At 61.4% G+C, this 13892-nt stretch overlaps 1 protein-coding gene across 1 annotated transcript in view; it reads right to left on the minus strand.

The window, feature by feature from the left end:
* Positions 1-13892, minus strand: part of VAV2 (vav guanine nucleotide exchange factor 2) — a 178767-nt gene that overhangs the window by 54731 nt on the left and 110144 nt on the right. Inside the window, exon 4 of the mRNA XM_082842727.1 lies at positions 7535-7603. Within this exon, the coding sequence (XP_082698853.1) occupies positions 7535-7603 (69 nt within the window). The remainder of the gene's footprint in view (positions 1-7534; positions 7604-13892) is intronic.

Genomic DNA, 13892 nt, shown 5'->3' on the forward strand with positions numbered 1-13892 from the left:
GGGAGCTTTCCTCTGGGCCGTGGGGGACAAATGCAGGAAGACGAGGACAGCACAGTGACGAAGATAATCCTGGTGGACGTTGTCATCTTCTGGGGAAGGGGCACCTCATTCAGCTTCTTGGAGGAGGTGACCTCCGGGCTGGGTTATGTAAGAGGAATAAGGGTTTGGCAACCAATACAGCAGATATTATGTGCATGACAGGGTTTTTTATCGTTAAATCCAACGTGTTATGCTTATTCATTTTTTAAAGGAATATTTCTTAAGTGCCACTGTGTGTCAAACCCGGGTTGAACACACGGGAAATAATGTAAGAAGGGCCTAGTCTATCCTCACGGGGTCCTGGAAGTCAGTATCAGGAGAGTGATTTGGAGAAGCCATTATTAGACAGACTTCTGGCCACAGCCCAGCTGGTTCCCGCTTTCTTCTCGAAAACAGTAAAATGAATGCGTACATCCTTCCACACTGGCCTCCCCACCCTACAGAGACTGTGACAGCCTTGTCCTGAAAGGACCCGGGGTTAACTAGGTATTAAAAATAAAAATTCATGTTAAGTCTGTGTCGTATCTGCTGGCCTGCATAATTTACATATTTAGCCAGGGCAGAGCGGCAACCGGGCATCTGCTCTGCGTTCATTCAGAAGGGCCCCTGTGCTCTCTCTAGCACAGAGGATGAACAAGCTGCTTTCCTGAAGTGCTGCAGGTCAGGGTTTCAAGGTCAATGAAGCCCTGGGCCCCCACGGCAGCCAGGACCTTGCAAAACTGCACAGGCCCAGGTACCAAGGGGCCGAGATGTCCCTGGAGGGCAGGGCAGGGAGCCTCAGAGCCGTGGGGCGCAGAGCCCAGGGCTGTCATTTGCACCGGCTGCCTCCGTAACCAGAAGAGGGGGGAGCTACGAGCCTGTTTACCGCTCAGGGTGAGGATGGGCTGCCCTCTGGCCAACCGACAGTCCTGCAGCCAGCTCTGGGAGGGCGGGGGAGCATCGGGCACCTTGTCTAGGCCACAGGGGCAGGAGAGCCACTGGGCTGCACACACACGGTGACTCTGGGGCCGGCACGGCTAGCCCTCAGGTCCTGAGTAACAGACACAGCTGAGATCCAGACTCTCCCAGGACCCCAGCCCAAAATTAGGCAGTGGCCGGCCTGGTGGGGGCGGGGACAGGTTTCCTAAGTCACGTTTTGGCAAATCCTATGCACCTTCTACCCCCTTCCAGCAACACCTCCTCTGGGAAGCCCTCCAGGTGTCCTGGCCTGTCGAGGTCTGATCCCAGTGGACACCGCCTGGATAGCTCCTGTGGGGCTTAGAAGAGCTGTAAGAATGAGAACTGCAGGGCCCAGGTCACCGCAGGGCCCTACCAGACAGCCCTGGGGCGGAGAGGGCGGTCAGGCAGGTGGCCTTCTGAGTCAGACCTGCTTCAAGTCCCCTCTGCCCCTCAGCCACAGGGCTCAGTGTGGGGACAGACCCCCGTGTGCTCCGTGGACGCTGGATTCATTCCCTCCATCTGGCCGGTCCCAAAGCCGGGCCGGGCCTCCCAGACTTCCCGTGAGGATGGAGAGCCCCTCGACAGGGAGGCACACAGCTGGCGCTCGCTAAGTGCACACTGTACAAATGAAGGCCTGAACGGCCAGAGGGGAGGCAGCTGGGCCGGTAGACTGGGTGGCCCTGTCCAGCAAGGACCACGGGAGAGCCGAGGCCTGCCCGTGCATGGCTGTCTCCACCTCAGCAGCCCGGAGCCAGGGTGCCCGGTCCGGGGAAGCAGGCTGCAGAGCAGGGGGGAGACCTCCGCAGCACCCAGGGCTCAGGGGACCCTGCCCGTCCCTGTCCAGCCAGGCCCTCCACCAGCCTGAGGAGGGCGGCCACCGACCGCCACTTTGGGGGGCTTTACTGTCAACGCCCTTTGGGCCACGGTGGGGTCCGTGTTCTACACGAAGCGGGCTTTCTGGTTTGTTTCTAATGGGGCTGTTTCTGTGTAGTCTGCTTTCAAACTCGTCCCCTCGGAGAAGCAATCCTTTGGGAGAAACACGAGACGCCCCCAAACCCAGCGACCCGTCCAGGCCTCGCACTTGGGTGTCCGCCACACGTGCAGGTCTCCCGCTGGACACTGAACTTTCACACGAGGCAGCGTGAACGTAAGGGAACTTTCTTTGTGGCTGGGAGTGGCGGGCGGGCAAGGTCACCGGGTGGGGTGGGCGTAGGCTCTCCTCGGCCGAGGGTCACAGTCGGGCAGAGCGACAGCTGCCCGTCCCCTGGAGTAGGGAGCCGGCAGGAGGGGCGTGGCCTCCGCCCTCCCAGCAAGCAGCCCCCACCCCCGGACCTGTGCACGCCCACCTCACTCCCCAGGGACCAGGAAGACCAGCTCCAGGAAGATGCCCCAAAGCCCCTTGAAAGCGGCTTCGACTCGGGGAAACGCCTACATTTTATGCATCTTAAAAAATTACCCCGACGATGCTAACACGACGCCTTTAAAGCTGCGAAGTCATCTTATGACGTAGCAAAGCGCGCAGCTCTACATCTACGGATAAGTTATATTCCCCGCCGTGTCACGACCGCATTTGTTTAAGCCTGAGAATCACTTCAGTTCCGAGGAAAGAGAAACCGGTGTCGAGGAGCGGCCTCCCGGATCGTGAAACCGTGGCTCCGTCAAGCTCGAGGTGCCCCGCGTAGCATCTGGACCGGTGCTTTCACTCCAGAGACGGGGGAAGTGAGCCCCGAGAAGGATCGAATGGGCCCAGAGAAAGACAGAAAGCCACCGTGTGCGGCCGAGACGGACGCGCCCCTGCTGTTCCTCGGCCTGCGTGACGCTCCCTCTCCAGCCGGCAAGGATGCTTGAGGCACCCCCTCCACGCCGGGCGCCCCCCAGCACCGAAGCACACCCAGCTGGGGGGGTCTCTGCAGGCCTTCTGATGCAGGCCGTGCCTTCCTGGGTATGAGGAGGGTGGTCCTTCCCAGCACGTCCCAGGGTGCTTCGACGATTCTGCCTTCTTGCAAACACCTTGCGGTGTCTCAAACCTGCCACGCCTCCCCGGGGCAGGCCTTGGCAAGGCTGCTCCTTCCACTGGGACGCCAGCCCCACCCTTCAGCCGATTCCCACTTGGGCTCCGAGACTCAGGGGTCACCTCTTCCGAGAAGCCTTCCCTGATTTCTGAACTGGCGTTCACCCGGCCCCAGTCTGGACTCCCGTGGTGAGCTGTCTCACGAGGGTCGTTTTTCTGTGTGCAAATCTGGCTCCCAGCCCCTGTGTGGGGGGCTCCCCCAGTGCAGATTCCTAAACCCTGGCCCACCCAGGAGTCGGGCAGGTATGAGAAGGTCGGGGGGCAGCTCCAGGTTCCCGGGAGCGCCTGGAAGGAAGCAAGGGGTAGCGGGAGGGACAAGCCATTAGGCAAATGCAAGGTACTAATCGTCAGGGCAGTTCAAAAACAGGCCTCTCATTGGGGGCTCAGTTTGCTTGATGAAGCGTTTTTTAAGTGGCACTATTTTGTGTTAATTTTTTCAACCAGCTGCTCTATTATCTGATTATACATTATTCAAGGATCTCAAAAGTGAGCTCAGAGCGCTCGAGAACATCATCTTAGCTCAGCATCATCCACTCAAAGGCAGGGGACTCTGCGCTGGCCCTCGGAATGCTGCCCCGAGACCCGGGCTGCCCACGTGGGGCCCCCAAGCCACACGTGGCTGCGCGCTCGCACACGTGGCCAGTGGACGGACCCGACTCCCATTCTGCACAAGAATGTCAGCTACTTCATTAATGATCACGTGTTGAACTAGATGATTCACTGGGTCCAGTAAAAATACATCCTTAAAATTCATTTCACCTGTTTCTTTTTTCTCTTTCTGGTGCAGCTACTAGAAAATGAACAGTCGCACAGTTGGCTCATGTATGATTTCTCCTGGACGGCGCTGCCATGGCCATTTGGAAACCGGAGACAAAGGCCACATCCTTGGTAGACCGGGAGGATGGGAACCGCTTCCCCTGCCTGGGCGCTCAGGGTGTGCCCGCTGGGCGCTGGGCTACCGCAGTGTAGCTGACGGCCGACACCGCGTGTTACACACAGGGGAGCCGGGGCGCGGAGACTGGGTGACCTGCCAAAGCCCACGTGGTAGGACACGCCAGGGCCGAGGCCCCAGGTCTGCCCAGAGACGCCCTTGGCTGCTTTGGGAACAAGGCAGAGGCTCCCGCGCAGCCCGGTCGGTGCCCCTGCTTTAGGTGGGTGGAAGGGGGCTCTCCGTGTGGAGCGGCGTCTCGGGGGCTGACGCTGCAGGGCCCTCAATGACCCGCCGGGGTGACACTGGGGGGCTCTGAAGACACACCCGGTAGGAACGGCGCCTCTACCGAAGATTCTAAGGGGCCCACGCGGGAGAGCCACATCTCTCCTCCAGCAATGCCCATGCTCGCCCCTCGCAACCCAGCACGCTCCCCACTCCCCACCCCCGCTGCCCATTTCCAGAAAGTGCACAGTAACCAGCTGGTGGCTGAACAAATCCATGACTGATCGACTGACTGAACGGAGAAGGCGTTCTCGGGGCCACGCACAGCTGGCGGTCCCCCACTGGTGCCCAGACCCCCCACCAGGCTCGCCTTTCCCCAAACAGCTGCCGAGCGTCGAGGGGCCCCTTAGAAACGCGAGGTGATCATCCTTTCTGACACCTGGCCAGAGCCCAAAGGAAAGAATTAGCCGGTTCTGCTCGAAACGTCACTCCCCGGCTCCCTGGCGCTGCCTGGCTTCAGATCCGGGCCAGTGCCCCGTTCCCTGCCCCGGGGAGGCCAGGGAAGAAATGACATTTCTGTTTGTGTCTTGTAAACTGCCATGACGGATAAATATGAATCCCAGGTCCGCAGAGACAGGACGCTAGGAAATCTTGATTTTCAGTAAAAGGAGAAGGGGGAAAAAAGCATGAAAAATTTATTAACCTGGAGCCTCTGGGACGAAACCGCAACTTCAAGACTCAAATTCATTCCCCTCCCCTATTAATGTATGATTTACGTCTGCAATAACTGCAGTCATGAGGAACTCATTGGATTAAGGAGGCTCTCTCTTAATGTCATGGAATAATATTATTGAACTGCGTGCAAAGCCGCACATCCCCCAGGCTGGCTTCTCCGTGCGAGAGGAATTCCATCCTGTGAGAGGTCAGACACAGGCAGAATAGACCGAGAAAGGGGAAAATGGGCACCCGGGCTCGCTGGCCAACTCACCGCCCAGGAATCCTCCAAACTGAACGTGAAAGAGCCATTGGGACGGGCTAAGCGGGGGGCCTGGCTGGCACAGAGGAAGCTGCGCGAGGGCGCCGTGGGCCCCATCATCCTGGAACCCTCAGCCTCTGCTGACGCCTCATGCATGTCTCGGGAGGGCAGAGACCCCCAGCCTCAGCTTGGGGGTGACTCGGGAGAAATGGCAGATCAGGGCCCGGCACTCAGCACTGGGCAAGGGGCTCCCCGGACCCTGGGGGGGTGGGCACTGACTTTGCATGGTGGGGAGGTGAGGGTACAGGCTCGGGGTAAGAGGGCAGCTCTGCTGCTCCCTCGCTGAGTGACGTGGGCCAGTAGCTTCCCTCCCGAGGCCTCAGTTTCCTTATCTGTAAAGCGGGGGCCCCCCTAGAACTCCTCTCACGAGGAGACTGTGGGGCGGAGTGGGGCACAGAAGGAGATGAACATTATCGCTTGGGATGCGCTGTTAGGCCGCGGGCACGGGGTGCCAGCTGCTGGGGGGGGCGGTGACATGGAGATGCAGGGACTGACCTCGGGAACCTTCCGGTCTATCACAGTGCACCCCACAAACACCCCAAAGGCCACACAGGGGTGTGGGTGCTCTGTGATGCGTGGGGTGTGAGTGAGGATGCTGGCTGGGCGGGCGGATGGACGGAGGGTGAGAGGCTTCCCAAAGTGGGGGGCACTTAGGCCCGGACTCGGCAGACAGGGAGAGGCTCTCCACGGCGGAAAATGCCGGGAGGGCGGGCGGGAAGCAGCCCCAGCGCGGAGCTCAGCCAGCAAGGGGGCTGCAGATGGGGGGGGACCCCTGCGGGCCTCCCTCCGGCCGTGCCTCTCTGAGCCTCGGCTTCCTCACCCCTTGCGGGGGGTGGGGGAAGGTGGGCAGCCACTCATTCAGCCCCGCGCCTCGGGAGGCCCCGTGGGTTGGAACTTTTCCAGGTCCCCCTCTGATTCCTGGGACCGGGCAGTAGCAACCAGGTAGGGAGCCCCAAGCCCTGGTTGGGACTCGTGTGGACCCTGGGCCCCATTTGCCCCCTCAGGGTGCTCTCCACCCTCGGACCCACATGGGGTCGACCAGGTGTCCCGATGATCGCCACCATTCACACTGGGGTCAGCCCAGTTTCCGGAAGATGGGCTGGTGGCAGCTATGCCCACTGGCCAGTGAGTGTTTCACTCACAGATCACATAATGTTGGGCCGCCAGCTTGCTGCCCACAGGCTGATTTTTCAATGACTCCAGTTATTTAAATTGACAGAGATCCTGCAAAGAACACCTGCCCAGGCCCCATATCCTAGAGGCAGCCTGGACGGGGCGTGGAACAAGCCGGGGGCTTTGAACAGCGAGCGCACAGCAAATCCTGGCTCTTACTCTGATTATGATTCTTATTCCCAGTCTGTGCTGTATGACAAAGGAGAGAGAGGCCACGAGCCTTCCCAGAAGGAACGGCCGTTTATCCGGGAACAAAGACAGGAAAGAGGCCCCCAGGGGCAGGAATCCGGGGAAGAGGGTCGTGGGCCTGCCAGGTCAGGAGCCACGTGGGACCACCCCACGGCCTGGGCAAGCCCATCATCTCCCGGGCCTCGGTCCCCCCCCTGCAGGATAGGGCGGCCCTGCCAGCTCCACGCCGCCGCCCCTTCTCCGAGCAGCAGGCCACGTGACCCCACCCCCGGCCACAGCTGACCGCGCAGAACCCAACCATCTCTTCTGGAAGAGCTGCCGCCCAGGGATTCCTGCCAGTCCCTGGGGGGCTCCAGGACCATAAGGTGAAACGGCCGGGGAGGGGCAGCTGGACCCAGGCTGCATGACATGGTGCAAGAAATCCTCGGAGAGAGGAATCGGGGGGACCCGGGGCAGGCAAAGACGGGGCCTCGGGAGAAGGGGAGACGCCCCAGTGGCTTCAGGTGGCCTGGCCTTGGCCCAGCCCCAGCCCGTGCCAGACCACGAGACAACCCGGAATCACCATCTGCCTTTGCCTGTAACCTGTGCTCCAGGGGCCCCAGCTTCTGGAAATGCCAGCTCTCTCCCATCCGCAGCACAGCCTCCAAGGGCCGAGCTAGGACACCTCCCCAGCCCCACCGCAGCTTCGACAGAGAAGCCCGGCAAAAGCCAGCCCTCGTCACGCCTGAGCCTGGGGAGGAGGGCCGCAGCCACGTCACCAGCAGACACGCCGGGAGCCTCCTGGAATGTGGGGTGAAGAACCGCGCATCCTTCCGGCAGGGGAGCCACACCACCACCCCCGTGGGGACGGCCCGTGCAGACGGCCGAGACCAGCGCCCGTCGAGGGGGCCCGCGTGAAGCCCCGCTCCCCACCCTCCCCCGCCTGCCTCCTTACTCTGCCAGTTCCTCCAGGCTGCGGTAGACGTCATCGTCATTCTCCGCGGTCTCCTCCGAGGGGAAGGGCCTGTGGGAGAGGAGACGTCAGGGGAGTGAGCAGGTCTCAGTGGCACCACCGCCCTGGCCAGGCCCCCAGCCTGTGGTCCACCACGGGACCCCCGGAGCGAGCGCAGGAGCAGGCGGGCTTCTGTCCGCTCCCTCGTGGAAGGAAACAGGGTGCACGTTATGTGGCTGTGTGATGTAGGACCACCCAGATGGACGTGCCTAGAATGAGGACCCCACGCCCAGCTCGGCCCCGGAACACCGGAAGTCGGTCCCTCTGTCCAGGTCCCGGCATCCCTGTTGGCAAACGAGGGAACCGGGTCAGGGACGGCAGGAAGCTTCCGTCCGCGCAACTATCCTGCTTCCACACGCCAGGGGGACCCCAGACACGGGGATGTGGGCTCCCCTGGGCATCCTCGGCGGGGAGCATGGGAACAGAGAGACAGAGAGGGTGGGCCGTGAGCCCCAAACTTATCTGGACTTGAGACCCTTATTTTCCATGAAAATCTCCCAGTTCTGTACTGGGGGGATACCCAGGGTCCCCGCAAACTCTGTCACCCCAAAGACGCATCTGGGAGGAGGAAGAGAAGGGCCCAGGAGTCAGAAAGCTTCCCGCTGGTGTGAGGAGGGCGGCATGGCAGGGTCGTCACCTGCAGACAGGCGTCTACCTGGGCAGCTCAGAATCAGTGGGAGGGGAACTCACGGGGAGGAAAAGGGGGCTCCCTGGGAACGCGGGGTCTCGGGCCGCACCTGTCACTACTGCAAAGTGAACCCGGGCCTGACTCCTGGGAAAGGGGGTGGAGCCAGCCCACGCTGCCCAGGTGCTGGGGGCCGGCCAGTACAGGTGAGGAGTGTTAGGGCGTGAGATGCAGGTGACACAGTCCTGGGCGCAGCTGGGCTCACGGGAAGGAATGCAGGCGCGGCACCGGCCCCAGCCCCGCCTGCACGTGGCACGTGCTCGCGGGGAGGGTGGGTGAGCCCACCGGCTCTGTCACCCCGAACTGGGATCTCATCTGGAGACTGATGTGAGATCCCAGTTCACGAAGTGGAGGAAAGGGGCAAGTCCGCAAACGGAACAGCGCATTCTGGGTAAAGAAGCGATTGGGGTGGAAATGGGAAGGGCACACCATCGGCACCATACCCACACCTGGCCCCCCCATGCCCACCACCAGCACAGGGAGCCCATGCAGCAGCCCTTCAAGGAAATGGGCTTCCGACATACTCTCCGGGGCTCCCCGGGGTGCCCTGCACACCCAGGTGCAAGCGCCCACTCCTGCCTCTCCCGCAGGGACCTGCAGACAGGTGCATGGTCCCGACTAGGTTGAACCAGCCCACGCCGGGCACAGAGCCCAGCCTCCAGGAGGATGGGGCCGGAGGGGGGTGAATGCTGCCAGGAGGAGGGAGCTGCCAGCTCGTTCGAAAGCAATGGGCCCAAATTAACCACCTCCATGGAGACGAAAACGCCCCTTTGGTTGAAACGAGCATCTCCCCATCTCCCAGGGCACGGGTTCTGGTAGGAAGTCTGTTATTAACGATCTCACAGGAGACTCGGCTGGCAGCCTCCTTGCTGGGGTCAGGCTGACGTGCTCAGCAGGGCAGTCCAGTGGGGATGGACGCCTGGACCCTGTAACTTCCACTACCAAGGCTCGGGGCCTGTGCTCCATGGGGTGGGGTCCTGGGGAGCCCACTGAGCCAGCAGCTGGAGGCCTGGGTCCTGCCCAGCTCTGTCACAGAGTTGCATGGCCCTGGGTCTGAGGTCCCAAGGCAGACCCACCAGACCAGGGGTCCCCATCACCTGCGGCTTCATGGCGGTAGCTCGTGGCATAGCCCAGCCTGACCTCTCTGTGGTGGGCTCCCCCTCCTCCCTGTGGCTCTCCCCCCCTTCCTCGCATCACCACGACAATGGCATCCCCCACTGGGCATCATGTGGCAAGAAGGAAGGAGGACAGATGTGTGTCTTCGGGTCACAGGGAGAGCTGCAAGCCATCAAGACGCCCTGGCCCTCAGCAGACGAGGGACCCTCACTGACCAGCCATGGTTCCAGCCAGGAAACCACTCCCACGATACAGGAGAACCGGAAGCCGACCCAGATCCCACGTGGTTGACGGGGTGCTGGAACCGAGCTCTGGTTTCTTCAAAGTCAGTCGAACGTCAGTCACCCCGACTGCCGAAGGTTCCGGCCCCCACCCTACTGATCACAGGAAATCTCAGGCCAGGCTGAGACGTGACTGCAGGACCCAGAAGTGGAGCGTTCCCCCAAAACCACTCCCTGACCAGCTTTCCACCAGCTTGACCACTCTCTCAGCCTGGGTCCACTTCCGCCTAGCACGGTGCCTGACATTAGAGAGGCACGGATGGACGGACGGATGGATGGATGGATGGATGGATGGAATGGATGGATGGATGGACGGATGGATAGACAGACAGATGGGTGGGTGGGTGGATGAATGGTTGGGTAGATGGATGGACAGATGGACAGACGGATGGACAGATGGATGGACGGGTGGGTGGGTGGGTGGATGAATGGTTGGACAGATGGATGGGTAGATGGATGGACAGATGGACAGACGGATGGACAGATGGATGGATGGGTGGGTGGGAGAACAGGTGGGTGGGAGAGGGATGGGATTTGTGGGTTGATGGACAGATGAACGAGTGAGTGGGTGGGGGCATGGGGGTGGAAGGATGGATGGGTGGCCAGGAGGACAGGTTCGGGGGGGTGGACTCGTTGGGGAATGGATGGGCGCACAGATAAATGGATCGTAGATATTCTCAAGCTATTCTCAAGATATTCCAAAACAACAAGTGGCAGCCTCCAATTAGATACAAAGAAGCATTTTCAAGAAGCGCTTATGAGAATCCACGCAGAGGTACCCAAGTCAGCCCTGAGCTGTGACTTTACGACCCTGACCCTGATTTAACCCCGAGGAGACGTTTGCACAGAGGGCGTTTCTGGGGCCACATTCCAGCTGTAACTTCAAGCCCGAGAGGGGCTGGAGCAGGTGTGACTCTCGGGTCACTTGCCACAAGGCCTGGCTCCACCCTCCCGTCTCAGGCACCCGCTGATCATCCAGACCCCACCGCGCAGCATCTGCCACCCCCGCCATCAATGTCCCCCTCCCCGGCGAGACCAGAGATCCAGACGTTCATGGTGGAGTTCATTTGTTCTTGAAGACGAGGGGATGAGAATCAAGTATGCAGAACGGCACAGAAATGCCCGTGGGCCAGACACCAGAGTGAGGCCATCCGGGTCCTCAGGGCGGGGGGGCCGGGGGTCAGAGCGGGGCTGGGTTCCTCTTATCCCATCAGACCCTTCCTGAGGACGCATTTCCTTGTGCTCCGCTTCTGGGAAGCCAAGTTTCCCACTCGCACCACTGAGGGAATTACAGGGATGCCCAAGCCGGAAGCAGAAAAGCTGCCACGTGCCAAGAAACCCCCAACAGAGTCCATGCGTCAGGCTGCGTCAAATCCACCCCAGCACCCCGTCCTCCCGGGGGGGCGGGGGGCAGGGATGAGAGGCTCAAGCCACTGCTTCAAGGTCCCACCAAATTACGCCTCCCACCCTGAGGTCAACGTGAGCATCCGGCTGCTTGGCCGGCATGGCCGTGTGTGGGCAGGACGATGACAGCGCCAGTGCCAGAGGCTGGGGGGGTCCCCGCTAGAGGAAGAAGGCCCCAAAACACGGCACCCTAAGGGAGTGGCTGAGCCCAACCCCCCGAACAAAGAGCAGAGGGGGGCACAATTCTTACGCCAAACCACGCCTTGCTCTCCGTCCCCCATCCATTGGGGGGTTCCTGGACACCTGCTCTGAGCTGGGCTTGGGGGCTGCCACTGTCACTGCTTCAGGGAAAGGCGCAGCCTGAACGCAGCTCTGGGATCAATAATCAGCCTCTGGTCCTTGTCCGTGGGGCTTCCTTGAGAATCTGCTGTAAAACCATGGCCTCTGAGAAGTGCCCGCGTGCGTAGCTGTGCGTACGGCCGCGTGGTGACAGGACACGTGGTCGGGAAGGGGGCAGACCCGATGCTCCGGGGTCATGGCATGAAGGTGGCGGACACAGGTGCACGCCAGCTGGGACCCAGGAGCAGTCGGATGGGGACACCGGAAGACCCTGCACAGCGGGCAGCAGGCCCGATTTATAGGACAAGAAACCCAGGAGCCAACGAGAGGACCCCTTGGGAGGAGGCGCCAGGTCTCCGGGTTCTGTGTTGGGGGGGAGATTCTGTGGGGGGGGGAGAGCTCGTCCAGCTTCACCTCTTCCCATGCTGTGCTGAGGGACCGGGGCCTGGACACAGGGTTCCAGGGCAGTGCAGCCCCCTTGTCGGCACTGATTTACTATTTTTCCAGGCAGCAGCCTGATTTTCATGCGCTTCAAACCCAGCTCCGTGCAGCACTCAGTGTGCCGACCCCTCCTGCTATCTGGCAGTGGCCTCCCCTGCGTTATCCAATCCAACCCAGGGCTCCACCAGGCGGGGCTATGTGGTGGCTCCCGGGCCTGCTTCCCTGGGGGTCCCTCCACCCCAGACCAGGGAGCCCCAGGCACACAGCAGGTGCACATCTCATGACTGTGCTGTCTGCAGACAGCCCGCCAGGACAGAGAACGTTGCTTCCTAGAGCCATCACTCTACACCCTGGCAAGAAGCCAAAACAGAGACCCCCCCCCCCCCACTGCCACTGTCACCTTCCTTTTCAGGAAGACCCTGTGGGGGGAACTAAGAACCAGGCTTCGGCAGGTAATAGATCTGGGTTCCAATCCTGGCTCTGCTGCAGACTCGCTGTGTGACCCTGAGCGGGAAACTCTCCCTCTCTGAACCTCAGTCTCCCCAGCTGTAGAATGGGGGCAGTAGTCATTGTTAAGATTAAATGAGATAACACACGTAAGCCTCTCAGCCCACGTCCTTGCTCCCAGCAAGTGTGACAGCCTGAGTCACCTTCCCTCCCCTTCTCGGGGGCTCATCCCAGGAGTCCACTTCCAAGTCCAGGGCCTCAGACTCAGGCAGTCCCCACTGTCCCCACGGCCTCCTGAGCAGCAGCCCCAGTGGGCCCACCCCGGGTTTCCGTGACAATTAGGAAATGCCCCTCACCCAGGTGCCTCCAGCCCTGCCCCAGGCCCGTGGGGTCAGCCCCACCACGGGGTCCTCCAGCCCACCCTGCTGAGGTCGTCCTCCCCGGGGGCCTGGAAGAAGAACGGCATATCCAAACAAACGCTCATATTCGGGAGGTAAGAAAGCTTCGGGCCCGACCACCGAGCGCCACGCAGAGAATCTAGGACACAGGGTTTATTTTTCCACGCTTCAGATGAAAGCGACCCGGGCCCAAGACGGCTCTTCACTTCTCCATCCTTCACTTGGCGTGTGTAGGGAGGAAAGTGGAAATTCAACTCACAGAAAAGCGCTCCCTGCAAAGGGACCTCCAAGGTCCGCGTTCGCCAGCAGCATCACAGAGGAGCCCCATCGGCAGATGCCCCTGGTCCCCCTTGGCCGGCCCGGGGCGTCCGAGAGAAGGGGCAGAGCCTTGGGTTCCCACCCTGGAGGGCGAGACCAGCTCACGGCCCCTCAGAGAGCAGACTCGGCCTCAGAGGGCACCTGTCCTGCAGGGGTGACCACCGCCCAGCTTGCCCCGGACAAGGGAGTAACCAAGGATGCGGGAATTCCAGGGCTAAAACTGGGACGAGCCGGCCGCCCCAGTCGGGCGTGCGGCGGACAATGGTGCCCCATTTACGGCGCTGGCGCTACCTGGGAGCCCTCAGAGGTCGCTCCCCCAGTCGGGCAGGACACAGTTTCCGAAAATGGCCTGAGAATTAGGTGCAGTGGGCCTGCGGAAGGCCTGGCACGGGGCCCGGCCCCGGGACACTACTGGGTTCAGCCTCACCTCACCAGGGGTGATGGGGGCCCAGGCAGTTGCTAGGTGAGCAGGAAGAGAGCAGGGTGGGCGGGAGGGACCGGGAATACCCGGCCCACAGGGCACTGGGCCACACCCCGCGACGTACCACTTTGCCAGGGAGCCGGCAGCCAGGAAGACTTCAAAGGCACATCAAACCGCAGCCTGAAGGCCCTGGCAGAGGCCCATTTAATTATTCAAAGAGTCACCTGGGTGCCGCCTGCTAATTGGCAGGGAGGCCTTGAAGCACTGGATTTTGCTTATTAAAAACGGCTCTCCAGCTCAACAGCCCGACGGCCCAAACAAGCAAGGGATCATGTCCCTCTCTCCAGCCCACCACACTCCCATGCAGACAGGCCACCGTATCAGGGGCTGCGACGGGCCCCTCCACCCACTCCCACCACGAGGGCCACACAGGGCTAAAGGGCATGGGGAC

The sequence above is a fragment of the Leucopleurus acutus genome (assembly GCF_964270905.1).
Source record: "Leucopleurus acutus genome assembly, chromosome: 7".
NCBI lineage: Eukaryota > Metazoa > Chordata > Mammalia > Artiodactyla > Delphinidae > Leucopleurus > Leucopleurus acutus.